We start from the raw sequence: 15,244 nt of genomic DNA, 5'->3' as shown, positions 1-15,244 counted from the left end.
AGCACTGGTTTCCGTCGATGACCGTACATGTTGTTGTATTTTCTGGCGTGCTGTATCCACAGATGAGACCTCCTACGAAGCAGGCATCAAGGTTCAGATCCACAGCCAGGACGAGCCTCCTTTCATTGACCAACTGGGATTTGGTGTGGCACCTGGTTTTCAAACTTTTGTGTCATGTCAGCAGCAACTGGTACCTAACGTTCGGCCTCCTCTCCGACCCCAGCGTCTTTTGCTCTGCTTCATCCTGTGTTCGTCTCAAAAACCCTTGCCAGCCAGTGTCCATCACCTCTGTGTCACAGAGCGCGGAGCAAAATCAGATCCAGATCTTAGTATTACCTTTGTGTTGAGATGCGTGTCTAATGTGTTACATAGACAGCCGATGAGTTGGGTTAGAGTAAATGAAACTTAGTTATAGCCAGTGTTGGTCAAGTTACTTGAAAAAAGTAATCAGTAACTAATTACTGATTACTTCCCCAAAAAAGTAATCCCGTTACTTTACTGATTACTTATTTTCAAAAGTAATTAATTACTTAGTTACTTAGTTACTTAGTTACTTTTTAAAAACACGATTTACAACCTGAAGAGGTGATAAAGCGATAGATCTTTCAGCCCAATTCTACTTTTTCTACATAATCCATCATACAAAATGTAATCAAATGGAAAAGTCTCTTTTTTAACTTGTTTTATCATTTTTAATCTTTTAACTTTATGCATCAAGCAAAAATTTAATTATATGCAACATTCTCTGACTTGAATAAATGAGTTTAACATTTAAACCTATTTTCTGCACATTCCAGCACATAAAATAAAATAATTTTTTGTGTTTACACTCACTCTTTCAAATAGATGCAAGTAAAACACAGCAGAACATAAATAAAGTCAAAGACTCAGCGGTCCTGTTGCTCTATTTTCACCTGTAAAGCAGGACTGCAGTAGGCGGAGGTTTACCCTGGTGCAGGTGTGCAGCGGTCAGTGGAAGGATACGGCAGTGTCTCTGTGAGTTTCCCATTACGTCGTTGCGCTCTTGGTGCTTCCTTGGAAGTTTAGGGGTTTTTTTCGCTGTAAAAAGAAGTTTTCTTCCCACGCACGATGGACGCTAATGTTTTTGTCACTTTTTATGGAATCAAACTCAAAGTAAGGTCAGTACTTCCACGCTTTAAACGCTGCATGCTCATACTCTCTCCCGCACTCGATATGTGATCCATTGTTGATCTGCACACAGCTGTTGTCACTAACGGCGCACTGGCTTACGTCACTGTCGTGAGACATTCTCGCAAAAAATCACGGTTTTAGTAACGCAGTAACGCAGCGTTCCTACGGGAAAGTAACGGTAATCTAATTACCGATTTTGCAATAGTAATCCCTTACTTTACTCGTTACTCGAAAAAAGTAATCAGATTACAGTAACGCGTTACAAGTAACGCGTTACTGCCCATCTCTGGTTATAGCCGCCAAGAAGTACTGATAGAGCAGGGCCGAGTAATGATTGCATGCAGGAATATGAGCATACTGCGCTTATCAGAGCCAAAAAAGCTTTAGACTGCACAGCATGCAAAAAATATATAGCAGCTCAGGGTGTTTAGTTTACTTTTTTATATTGAGTCTTCATTAGTTGGAGCTCAGGAGAAAGAAAAAGGACAACAGGTTTTTATTTGCAGCACTGAAAATCATCTCTAGTGACACTAGAGTAAAACAGAAGCCAGCAAAAAACATTGAGGACTAATCCACACAGCCAACTTCAGCAGTCTTTAATCATCGGACATTATCGCTGATTAACTCTTTTTAAAAACCCACACTTTACAGTTTTTAAAGAGAGACTTAATGTTTTCTTATGACTAACTGTTGGGATCGGCATTTAGCTAAAAGCTGACTATATCTTAAAGGAAATCTACTAAAACTGTCATAATGTTGTTTATGTCAGTTTGGACCATATAAAGGAGCCTGGTGCACTTCTCGTTACATTATTTTTTCTCCCAACACCAGTAATATGGAAAAAGCATGCGTTATTGGATGAGAAAGATGACCCACGGCTGTTTTGTAGACACATTTTAATATGTGCTATGATTTGATGACACGGTAAAAAGAGAAGCAAAATGGCCCGTGGCCGGTTTGTTGACCGAGTCCACGACACTGGCGTCACTGAAGGATGAAAAGCAATAACTATAGTTAAGCCCGAATTGATTGAAAAGCCCGTGTGCAAGGTCATAACGCTGAGCTCACATGGAATTTCCATCCAAATCTAATGAAACAATACGGCACTTATGTGATCTGCCAGGAGAACAAATTCAGACTCTGTTGCTTTTGTCCACACTAGCGTAGCTCACAAAGACAAAGAAAAGTCTTTGATTTTCAAACAGAAACACTGACAGAATAAGGAAATATCCTCTGACAAACAGAGAAGCACTCAGTGTAAATCCCAAGAAAATGGCGGCAGTGCCACAGAGGATTTTAGGTTTTTGCAGTGATTACCTTTGAGATCAAGTGTATTTGTGCCGCAGGCTCCTTAAAAATTTCCACCGTATAATCAGTTCTTGTGAAGTCATGATGTAACGGACGCCTGAGCAGCGCTTTAACTTAGTTTCTTTAGCAGTTAATTAAGCCTAATTGAAATGATTTTGCTCCTAAATTGAATTGGCTCGTTCACCTCACAAGCTTCAGCGTGCTAGCAGAATAACATGGGATGGTTGAGGCACGGTTTGTCTCGTGAAACAGACACATGGACACCACAAGAGATGACAAATGTAACTTTTGGGAACTTGCATAGAAATGTATCTTTCTCTCATTTTTCTCTCCTTCTCTCTGCAAATGTTGTTGGTGCTCAGAGTGTATCATCATTCAGCCATTTCCAAAAAAAAAATAAACCTGCTCTGTTACTCACCATCACAGAGTTTCCTCCAGGAGGCAAAAGTGCATGGTTTGCCATTTACAATCATGACATGAGCGCCCACACCACTGACAGCTGAAAGACGTGTTTATGGCTTAAACGATGTGATGACTTAATTAGATTGTCATTATAAACTCTGGCCTGCATTCGTTTCACTCAGTGTCCAACGAGTGACATTGCTCTCGGTGCAATAAGAATAATAGCACTCGTGATTTCGAGGCTTTACATTTGTAAATCTTCTGTCGGAGGAGTTTAATTTTTAATAAGAGACTTTGACTTGTGAGCAAAGAGAGACATCGATACTCCACCACCAACAGTTAGAAGCGATCTGTAGCTCAAGACTGAGTGAAAGTAAGAAGAGAATGGCTGAATGACAACCTACCAGTCCTGCTTGGGACTCTGACAACAGGATGTTTGTCTGGAGGGGTCATTTTCTGTCCCCTTGCCTTACTTTATCTCCTCTTATATTTCGATAATGATGTGGGCTGTGTTCCCTCACCCCTTACCCCTAGATGAGACGTCCTATGAGGCCGGCATAAAGGTACAGCTTCACACTCAGTCAGAGCCTCCTTTCCTCCACGAGCTGGGCTTCGGGGTTGCCCCAGGCTTCCAAACATTCGTTTCCACCCAAGAGCAGAGGGTAGCGTATGACTGACTGGGCTTGCTGCATGCCACAAAATACTGTATTGTACATACTCATTAACTTCCACACTTTCATCTCCTGGTCCCGCCCTCTCCAAGGAATGGACCCATGTGTGCCCCCACCATCCCCCCCACCCCCTCCTCTGTGTGGCTGAAGCAACGATATGTAACAGCATCTGCAGTCTGTCCTTGTTGCCATCTCTGCTCTCTGTCCTCACCAGCAAAGAGCTGGAAAGGTGTTTTATTTCTTTGAGCCATTCATCCAAATCTGTGTCTTTATCAGAGCTGTTGTTTGGCTTTACCCTTTCACATCCACATCTGCTTTTGTAAGCATTTTGTTTTTGCTTATATGTGTTATCGGGGTGATCCACTGGACCTCTGCTTAATCTCATCTGCAGGGACCAGACAATGTGATTCATTAGGTTTTATTACCCATGAGAACTCTGGCATGAGTTTATAGTCTTGATTATATTGGGGGTTTTATCTCCAGTGTATCTCCACTTATGAGAGTCTGTGGGCTAGAAATGGAGTTCAATAAAGGCTTAATCATGTTTGCCAGTTTAAATCCACTTCTTCTGCGAATCACACTCTATCTCTGTCACTTTGTATTGGCTAAATGACAGTTACATTGTCAGAGTTAGCACCTGGTTAGAGCTGGTGGAAATGATTGGGAATTACAGTGAACCTTAATGTGACAATGGAGGTGTAAGTTCTCTGAGAAATTTCCCAAGAAGAAGCCTTTGGCAGAGATTGTTGGCTTGCTCCCCACTGCAGTTAGCGGCTGAATGCGCAACTACCCAAGCATCGCCGGCCTTCATAAATAATTGGCTTATTTTTGTCATGAAAATAAGTAGCAGGCAGAAAACAAGACACTTAAAAGGGGGGCTGGAAGTCTTGTTGGTGGTTAGAGGCCACGCTGTGCAGCACACCACAGAGGAAGTCCCTTTAACGTCGAAGCAGATCTCACACAAAATGGGGCACGCTGCTGCAGCTCCAAGACGGATGGCGAGGTCTAATGTTAAGTGTGAATTGGGTCCTTAAAATTCACTTGTTAAATATTCTTCCCTAATGGATTCATTTAGAATTCTCAGAGTTATTCATAAATGTAATGACCTGCTCTCACCTTATAATGAGAGTTCTACCACTAATGAGACCGCAAACTGAGTGTACACTACATCTCCTCCTGATTGCTAAATTCATAGGGATATTCAGGGTAGTTGTGTAATAAACTCTCACGGGCATCAATGAGAAAATATAGGTTGTTAATCAACAGTAAAACCTCTTTAGAAAGCTTTCATTGACTGGATTATTTAGGTTAACCTACCGTTATATACTACTTATTACCATAAGAATTTTTCTTTAAAAAAAGCTCCGTATGTTGTCTTTTAAATTCAATGAATCCTCCAGTAAACCGTTGATTGTTTTCAGTTCCGTTCTCAAGGTTGTAAAATTTGTCCATTGATTGTGGTGTCCTGTCTGTATCTACATATTTTACAGATTTCTCGTAAGCTTGTCTCTATCCCCATGGTACTCTGCTTTCTACCGGGGCCTAGACCTGCATCAGTAACGTTATGCATGATGTCTGCTTGCTGCTACACATGAGCGATGATGTTGTTCCGACTGGACGTTTTATGCCAGTATTGTCTGAGTGCACATTTTCATTCAAGTGCTTCTGTATTTTCTTTTCTTTTTTTTATGTTTAAGACATTTGTGTTGGGTTCTGTCAGCTTGTTGTCTCCCTTTTTGAAATTCTGCTACACCGGGCTTGCATTATGGTATTTGATGTAATCCTGTGTGCTGATACACTGAGGGCAAAACATGTGCTGCTCACTCTTTCAGCTTCAGTACCTCCCACCACCTTGGGGAGATTGCAAGTCTACTCCCATAGACTCTGATTACTTCTCCACGTACAGCATCACTGCATGTCGCATCGACTGTGAAACACGGTACCTTCTGGAGAACTGTAACTGCAGGATGGTTCACATGCCGGGTATGAACTGAGAGTTACTTGACCAATAAAAAACCCCATAAATCTCTGTGCCCTCGTGTTGCATTTATAAATAAGTAATCATTTTCACTTTTATGTTGGTTCAAACAGGAAACACAGCCGTTTGCACACCTGAGCAGTACAAAGATTGTGCTGATCCAGCTTTAGGTGAGCGCACACACTTTTTTTTTATTGGATTAAGTGTAAAATATTAGTGTGAGGTATTTGCATTAACAGCGGTGCCACAAGCTTGTTGTATCCTGTAGATACTACTTGTGTGAACCTTAACTTCAAATTACTTTAATTCCAGATTGTGCTGAAACAAAAGCAATAAAGTAAAAATCATTGTTTAAAAATCCCATTAGGAAGATTTGTGATGTGTCTGTGCTTCGCTGATATCAAATAAATCCTGCTGAGTTTTTTCCCCCCTTCCTCTGTTTTATGGCTTCAGTCATTATTTGCTTTCATGGAAAGTGAACGATGGCAGCGAATGTAGCTCTGTTGTGCGTTGTGTGGGATATTTTTAGCAGGGCCTCTGGATACAGGTTTGTTTGATTGTGATCGCAATATGAATGAAATATGAATTGAAATGACTTTGATCATCCACAGACTTTTTGGTAGAGAAAGACAACAATTACTGTGTCTGTCAGACCCCCTGCAACATGACTCGCTATGGCAAGGAGCTGTCCATGGTTAAGATCCCCAGTAAGGCATCTGCTAAATATCTGGCTAAGAAATTCAACAAAACTGAGCAATATATTGGGTAAGTATTATTAGCTAGTTATTTAGATAAAGGCCTCTTTTTCCTTTTCCTGTTGATGGATGGATGTACTGTGGTATAGCATGGTCTGAGTCTCCATCGTTCACCTTCAATGTAACAATAATGAATGATAGTTACGCAGGAGATGTGAGTTATCATTCGTTCTGTTGGGAAAATGGCCCTGGGGGAAATCTGATGGATGTGCTCGTGTGTGTCCTCTCTCCAGAGAAAATATTCTGGTGTTGGACATCTTCTTTGAAGCTCTGAATTATGAGAAGATTGAGCAAAAGAAGGCCTATGAAATTGCTGGACTTCTCGGTAAGATTCTTGCAGTTTCATATTTACTGTGAGAAAAAATAAATAAATAAATCTGACCTCAGAATCAGCACCCTCGGCGGGCATCCTCCCCCCCCCCCCCCCCCCCCCCCCCCGCCGCATATTTCGCATATTGTGTTCATCCCTGGTGCTTTGAGGTTCCCTCTTTGAACTCGTGAAACAGGCTGAGCATGTTTTCATAATCTGATGCTCTTGCAAGGGCAGCTGCGTTTGTGAAGTTGGGGCTGGTTGGACAGTTTTGACAATTACGCTCAGATTCCTCAAAGAGATACAGAATTCAATGTGACAGCAAGGGGGAATGGTTTCACGCACCATTGTTTAATTACCCGTATCTGTTAATCTCTCCCTCTGTAGGTGACATTGGAGGCCAGATGGGGCTATTTATTGGAGCCAGTGTTCTTACAATACTAGAAATATTCGACTACCTATATGAGGTAAAGTCATGATCTTTGTTAAAGATTTCTAAGCAATAACTAAATGAATTCTTCTGTTTTTAGATCACATTAAATTCATTTTTAGTAACCTTTACATTTTTTAATTCAGTAGTAGAGAACTTATGGCTTTCTTGTGGAGTCTGGAGAGCTTAGCATAAAGCATAAAGTGTCTGCTACTTAACCTTTACATGCTGTTCATATTAGCTGCCTGCACAGTATGGTCTGGGTCAAGAATGGTCTCATAATAAGTGTTTATAACAAACTACAGATCTATTTAAAATCCAACAGTCCACATAGACAAGCTCACCTCACAACAATCTTCTTGCTGTGAGGTGACAGTGCAAACCACATCCACTCTTTTACAGATTTAATGTCTGTGTTAGGGCACACTCTGACCCCTGTATGACCGCTGTTCCAATATATTGTCACTCCGGTGCAGTTTTACTATTTACTACTTTGAAATTCCCCCATGACTGTTCAGAGACCTTCAGGATTCCCTCAGAGACCAGAAAGTACCCGTCTCTCTGGGTTCCCCAGTATATGTTGTAGAAACACAGACAATTCTCATGACAGTGACAAGATTCCCATTGAACTCTGTCACCAGTGCCCACAAAGAAATGTCATGTACAATTTCACAGGTTTCTAAAACAACCATTTTCCTATATTTGACCCATGCTGGTGGATCCAACTCAGTAGATTCGATTTAATTCAGTTCAGTTTTATTTATATAGCACCAGGTCACAACGACAATTGCTTCAAGGCAAGCAAATGTAAGGTTACGATACTACAAACATGGATAATGTAATAAATGTAGTTAAACTGCAGAGATTCTGGTCAGATTTGACCCGGAGCACAAATGTAAAACAGTATAAAAGATATTTTCATTTTGGTGTATTTTGGTCTCTTTAGGAAAAGACATAAAATGTTTGTTTATCAGAAACACATCATATGTGATGTGAACAGTATGTATGGGTTAAAATGTTAAATTGGAAATAATTCTACTCAAAATATACCCAAAAGTATTCTTAACCTAAACATCTTAGACTTCAAGCTTTTATGCAATTTTTTTGTGCAAGATACGATGCTTCATCTTTATAGATGCTGTCAGCCTCAGTATTGATCCTCTTCACTCCCCAAGAAAGCAAACTATTGGATGTGTGAATCTGTAAATAATGCTTTTCTGATGTTTTTTAGGTGTTTAAAGATAAGCTTTTGGGTTACTTCATTCGCAAGAAACGGCCACAGCGCTGTCAGAGCGACAACCTGGTAATTTTTTAGTCCCTAAGAATACACTTGATTGAGTGAAGTGAATGTGATGTACAAAATAAGCTCAGGAACAATGGTCACAGCAACATCAAAATATCTGCTCACACTTGAAATGCTTTTAATGAACAGCACCAGAGAGAAAGCAAAGGCATTATGCCATCATTAGTTTCAATTAGCCCTGCAGAAACAAAATATTTTTCTAGAAAACACAATCATTAATCATACGCACATATTTTTACTGCACAGTGGGAATGCATAATTAGAGTAGTATTAGACGCATACAGTACTTTCTTTACATGATGAGAAGCAGCATAAATTATTCCGTGTAATGACAAAAAATCTGGGATGCACATAAGTATTCCAAAAGAACAAATTGACTTTGTGCCCCTTTTCTTTTTAAGCTTTTTCCCCAAGTGTTTTGCCACTTAGTGCGCTTAAATCTCAGTGCATGGAGAAGTAGAAGTAAAGAGTTTGACCTGGTTTTATTGGATTTTATTCATGACTCATAAACTCTGTTTATTGTCAGAGGTTATCTCATTTTATCCCACACACTAACCCAATTTTCAGTATTTCCACACTATATAGTAGCTTCTCAGCGTCACCCTCTTTTGTACTATTACAGAGCTGTTATTGTTATCCGGGTTTTACCACCAAAATTCTAAAGAGATTTCATTAACATGGTAAAAACAAAGCAATGGAAACTGTAGTACTGCGAGGCGTTTCAGTCATGCCCTAAATAACAGCATTTTCATCAAACCCTGTGGTTTAGCACGCTGCATCCGGAGGCATCTCCACTCCTCCTGTTATGCAAGTTAGGAAATGATTAATAACATACACACATCGTTTTAGGATTAGCAATGAGCTGTTGTTCAGGACATAATGTTAAATCAAGGCTTATAACATATAGAAAGATAGATTTTAATCACTACAGTTACACCCATGCAAATAGTGGGTGGTTTTCATATTTATCTAAACAAAATTCTTGAATCAACAAATTATTGCATAACATAGTTTAACTGCATGTACTTTACTACTTCCCAACACTCGCTGTGAAAATATCAGTGCATTTGACAAGTGCTAAATACCTTCTGTCAAGCTATAAATAGATTTTATTGATCATATTGTGCGTAATGCCACTCTGAAAGAGTTTTAAAAAGGTAGAGGTATAAATACAACAAAGTCCAGCTTTCTTTGTGTTTGCTGGCTTGACAGAACTTAAAACGCCAGTGATTATCAGCTTTCTCTGTTAACCTGAGCATTCTGCACCATTCTGTGTGTCCTCAAATAAAAAGGGGTGTTTGACACGGCAAGCGAGTCTTTGTGCACACAAAATGATCCCTATGAGTGCTGCCTACTCCTGAGATGTTAATAGATGATGATGATGATAATATAGTGGTAAATATCTATAAAGAACATAAAAATATAACAGTAAAATGCAACACTGTCGCAAATAAGACAAAAGACTAATGCTGCAGAAAATCGTTAAACTGGTGATTTAACGCACAAAGCAATAAAATAAACATTTTACCACTGAAATAAACAGCTGCTGTTTGTTTCTAATGCGACCGCAGCACATTAGAGCTCTGAAGCTTTAAACTAGACACGTTTAAACATTAAAGGTTTCTGTCCCATCGCCTAATAAAGGAGACTTCAGTGCTTTAGTTTGTCAATAGATCAAAGTGAAATTAACTTTATTGACTGAACAGGTATTCTTGGTGTGTTGCAGCTGCAGTTCCAGCATTGTAAACGAGATTTAGCAGCAGATTAGGATCACCTGTAAAACGTTATTTCTCTTTCAGCAACATGGAAATTCAAGTGACAAAGGGATGCACAGTTTGCATCGCAGCAACTTTACACTTTCATTTGTGATGTTAGCTAAACAAGTTGCACATATGAAATATATTTTACCAGCAGATGCGGTTCACTTAAAACACGCTCCTCAGCCAGCCTAAATATTTTAAACCAAGAAAACTCAGAATCTGCTGTTATCCATGTTACCACGGTGATTTAGGCAGGTAAAAAAAAAAGCTACTTGACATAGAAAACTCTGACTTTTAGCTCGACATAGCTCCCTAAGCCATGGGTCTCACTTTGTAGTGCACACCTCAGGACTGGTTTAAGTTTTACCTCTTTGATAGCCAAGAAGCTTCTTCAGTAAATTGTTGAAGTCTTTAGGAGAACTGCATGTTAAATTAACTTGTCTGAAAAGTATATACAATCAAAAGTAGTAGTAAATGTAATGTATCAACCTTTCTACTTTAGCTGACCGGATATATTTCTGCTTGCAGTATGGTAGCCAAAAATATTTTTTAAAAATCCACATTTTCTCAAACTCAACGTTCACTGAAAATAGAGCTTGGTATAAGAGTATAAATAGTGTACATTTTTTAGTATCATCATTTTTTCTTTATATTTAGAATTCCATTATCTATAAAGCTACTTGAGCTAGGTTCTTTGATATTTTTAAGGCAAATATCAGATACTTTCAATGTGGAATCTCAGGGCTGTAGCTCAGGTAAACTTGAGTGATGGGTGCTTGAAGTCCCTAAAATATCTGGATGCCTGATCTGTGACAGCAGTTTCGGAGACTGGTAGAAACTACAGTTTTCCAGATGTGAGGCTGATTTTGGTTCATGTCTTGGAAATATTACAATGAATTTTGGTGAAATTGCGTTTTTTCCATGTTTAAGCTTTAATATGTGTGGAACCCTTTATCTGATTTGGACTGTGCTGCATAATCTTATGTGCTCTGTCTGTATATGAGAGAAGCCATAACTAAAATATCTGTCCCCTACCTGCAAAACAATGTTTTTACAGGCCTCAAAATATGCAGTCAGAGATTGGGCATCCAAATATTATAAAGGCTCTATCTTTCTGTTAACTTGAGCTACAGAGAGTCGACCTTCACAGAGGTAGTTGCACTAAAAGAATTTGAAGGAGCTAGCTCAACAGGTTTCCTAAATAATGGAATTTTTAAAACAGCCCCTTAAAAACGATTATATAAAACATTTAAAAACACTACCTAGTTACGGTAGGGACCTGTTGTTTATGTATTTTAGCTAATGAAATCAGATACCTACCTGCAACATCTCTTCTTTTCTGGTGCTGTCATAATGAAAAGCATTTAAGCAGATTTTTGTTAAGTGCAGAAATTGCCTTTTGTCCCTGAGTTTATTCAATCTGCCAATTTGCATTCCTTGGCTTCATGCTGGAAATGAAAGCCGTGCTCTCTGTCATACATTATTAGAGGTAAAAAGACAGCATGCAAAATAAGTTGTGGCCAATTCTGTCTTCAAATCTGTTTGAAAGTTGTGGTTTTGTTTCTGCATGAGGGCTGTGCTCTTGCATGCTTGGGTCAGTATTGAGTTTGTTAGCTGTTGTAGAGGAAACGATCAAAAATATGTTTAATGTCTTTTACAAAAGTGGAGGTTTATAGATTTGAAACAAAAATATCAATCAGGAGATTCGTTTAGTCGTTTTTTTATTAAGAAAAATACTAAAACAGCAGGAAAGAAAGCTTTCATTTAGTGGGCTGCACTCAAGCTTTTATAGTGTTTTCTCTTCTGCACTCTGCTCCATTCATGTCACGTGTTCACCTCGTTACAATAAACCATCCTCTGTACTTCTTTTTTCTCACATTTAATTATATTTTTTCAACTAGTTCACTGTCACATCTCCACTCAGACAATCTGTTAATGAAGTGCTTTAATTGTTCAAGAGATATCCTTCTGGGTGACACTGACTTTAGCCTTCCCTGCTCATTAAGAAACCCCCTCATATTTCATTTTGAACGATCATCTTCCTTCAGTGCTTTAATGATATCACCGTGTTCCCTTGGGAGTTTAACTGATAGCATTTACATTGTATTTTATTTTCATTTCAGTCACCCTCACCCATCTTTCTTTTCATCATGTCTATTCCAGGAGTTTCCAGAGAACCCAACCAGCCCTGGTGTCACGCCTAATCATGCCCCCAGGTAGCACATCCCATTGATAATAGATGCTCCCTCCCATGCTGTCCCTCTCTTTCATACATACTTGAGATCATCACATTCATCATTTTCTCCATGGTTACAAATGATTTGGTTGGCAGTCAACAAAAGAGAGGGGTGATTATCCAGCCGTAGCGAGCACTTTTAATATCTGCCGCCGTGTAAGAACAGGTTAGTTGTTGTCTGCTTTGACAGAAGGGTGCTGGGCCGAAGGAAGGCTGAAGTTGGTTGGATTCTCCAAGTGCATAAAGATCTTATTCTCTGCAAAACTTGTTCCTTCCACCGAATAATGATGCTTTTTTTCTCCTCGTAGGATAAAGTGTACTCCTGTGAAAGCATATCACATATTTATTGAATTGCACAAAACTCTGAACAACATGAGATCTATTTGTTTCCCTGCAGCACTAAGGTCTATTTAGAGGCAATGCATTGGAAGGTCCGAGCCAGATAACATCACTAGATGCATTACTTTGTGATGTTATCGCAGGCCTGCATGCAGTGAGTTTGCACAAAGATAGGTTCTTTGTCGATGGGACTACCGGTGTTTGTTATCCACATATCTGCAGTTATCTGCTAAATAAGGGCCTTTGTACATGACGAAAAATGCAGACATATGTGGATGTTACTACTTGCATAACTATCAGAATTACACATGCTAGTGTAAAACCAGGACTAAAAATCTGCTGTTTTCTTTCTCTTCTCCCTCCTTTCATTCATCTTACCCCATCATCTTACCCCCTCAATTTATCTTCTCATTACATATGAAACATATGCAATGTGGCTGATGTCGAAACCCCTGAATCTGTTGTACTCTTTGCCTCATCATTGTGCACATATGTTTCTGTCATTCATTATCCTTTCATTCACAATCATTCCCCCATTTTTTCCTGTTTTTGATCAATTTCTCCTTGTTACATTGTTTGTTTTTTCTCCCCTCTGCATCCCTCTACGATTGTATTGGCTGCTCTCTTTTTACCTGCGGCTCATTTATTTCCTCCATCATCGGCATCATCATCGCTCCCTGCATCGCTCCTCCCTTAACCCGGTTGAACTCGTCTCCCCTCCTCCCCTCCTCTCTGTTTCTTGCAGAGCACCTGTGACACCCTCCGGAGTCACTCGGACAGTCTCGGATTCACCCCGAACATGTTACCTCGTCACCCGACTATAGGCAACTTTGAGGAGTTTGCTTGTTGACAACATAAAGCAGGGGTTGGGGATGGGGTGGAACATCTGGGTACTTGACAGCAAACTGTGAAATCATTTTAACAGAGAAAGGCTCTTGAGTGTATGCTCACAAAATGCGTAGTAGAGTTTATCAATGCCTGAATAGAAATAGAATACTATCATCAGAAACAAAAGAGACCACTTCCAAAACACAACTCAGGTTTAACTGCCATGTCAAGGCATCCATGTTAATTTACTCATGTTTCATTCAGTAGATTTGTTTATGTTATCGAGTATACAATACGTGAGGATAAACGTGTTCAAAAAGAGGAATCTGAACTGTGTTGCGATGAGTCATGTGGTACTGCTGTGCTAGTATTGATGTACATCAATCAGTCTAGTTAAAAAAAAGCAACAACAAACGCATGTGGATTTGTATGTGTAGCAGCGTTTATCAGTGTTATGCCTCCAGCATCTAACCAATGCTGTATTGAGTGACCTTATAGCAGTCACGTTTTAACGGAAGAGCCTTTTAGACATCTGCTCCACTTTTAATGAGCTGATTGTTGACATGAATTAAAACACTAGACTAGTGTTGAATGTTGCCTTTTGCTACTATGGGGCTTTAAATTGTCTTTAATTAGACATGTGTGCTTACCCACCTTTGAAACACGAGAGGAACTTGATGATTTGTATATATGCTGTTTTAAGACTCCTGAATTACATGGTTTTGTTGACTTTAGGCTTTTTTTAAGACAGTGAGGGTAAAAAAAAAAGAAGTCAGAAGGCAAAAAAAGGCAGTTGATTGTACTGTTATATTTCATTTTCAGTCATATTTCCATTTCTTTATATAGTTGCTGCAGAAATTGTCCCCATAAAAGCTGGCCCTGTTTTCAGTTGAATTCACTCCAACAGAAACAATCTGAATTTCTTTTGCCTTTCCTAATAGTTCAGTTGTTTTCATCACAATGTCTTAAAGATTCATCAGCACAATCCCCTGTGATAGTAATCTATTCTCTATTGAAAATGCTGTGAGTTTAAAAGGCTTGCTGGTGACATTCCTAAACTTGACAGAAATTTGTAAATACCCACAATCAAATGCCATGAAGAAATTCTACATTGCTCATGTGAAACATGTCATATATACATATAAATATAGATATATAAATTTAAAATACAAAAAAAAATCTTTCTTCATCCGTTCTTACACCACAAGGAATTTGGACTTTCTATCTAGGTGGACCGTCAAGTGTCTTTGAGTACAACATGGATGGCAGACTTTATTAGGTACAAGAGACTTTGCCTCAATACATCTACAACTCACTGCACCTCAGCCCCATTCAGTTGATTTATATTAGAAATGCATTGTAAAATTTTACCATTGTAACCTATTATTATTACGATTATTATTATTATGATTACAGAATATGTAATAAGTCACAAATAACAGTTTGTGATGTATAAATGATCAAGTATAATAAACTCTATATTTACTCATCTTACTCCTCATGTACACAACTTTTCTTCGAACCTTCGTGTCAAGTCTACTTCCTTTCTCGTTTAAATAACACAGAGCGTGTTATTTAAATATTTCGGTTATGATTTGTAGGTACTATAAATACTGGGAACCTTTTTTTCGTGAAACTTTCATGTATAACGCCAGTCAAGTGAGTGGTGTTCATAACTCTGTAGCTTTATTACTCTGTTGTCTGTGTATTAGATGACTGTTGATGTGAAGCACAAACCCTTGGAAATCAGCCATCACTGGAAAGCCAATGAC

General features: G+C 39.0%; 1 protein-coding gene across 6 annotated transcripts in view; it reads left to right on the top strand.

Annotated features, from left to right (window-relative positions):
- asic1c (acid-sensing (proton-gated) ion channel 1c) overlaps positions 1-14,966 on the top strand; it is a 115,941-nt gene extending 100,975 nt beyond the window's left edge. For 3 of the 6 annotated variants that reach the window (XM_085438455.1, XM_085438458.1, XM_085438452.1), the window contains exons 3-11: positions 63-190; positions 5,366-5,516; positions 5,625-5,681; positions 6,123-6,276; positions 6,500-6,591; positions 6,964-7,043; positions 8,238-8,309; positions 12,233-12,285; positions 13,390-14,966. In XM_085438455.1, coding sequence (XP_085294581.1) covers positions 63-190; positions 5,366-5,516; positions 5,625-5,681; positions 6,123-6,276; positions 6,500-6,591; positions 6,964-7,043; positions 8,238-8,309; positions 12,233-12,285; positions 13,390-13,468 — 866 coding nt within the window. In that variant the 3' untranslated portion in view covers positions 13,469-14,966. Of the gene's footprint in view, positions 1-62; positions 191-3,396; positions 3,525-5,365; positions 5,517-5,624; positions 5,682-6,122; positions 6,277-6,499; positions 6,592-6,963; positions 7,044-8,237; positions 8,310-12,232; positions 12,286-13,389 lie in introns of all 6 variants that reach the window. The other 3 variants (XM_085438457.1, XM_085438453.1, XM_085438454.1) reach the window with 2 other exon arrangements.
- Positions 14,967-15,244: the final 278 nt, after the last annotated feature.

This window comes from Copadichromis virginalis, linkage group LG18 (genome assembly GCF_057382275.1).
Source record: "Copadichromis virginalis isolate Kocher_CV1m ecotype Utaka linkage group LG18, C_Virginalis_male_GT1.1, whole genome shotgun sequence".
In the NCBI taxonomy this organism is placed as follows: Eukaryota; Metazoa; Chordata; class Actinopteri; order Cichliformes; family Cichlidae; genus Copadichromis; species Copadichromis virginalis.
Note: the sequence above shows the minus strand (reverse complement) of the source record. Positions and strands in the feature narration are given on the sequence as shown.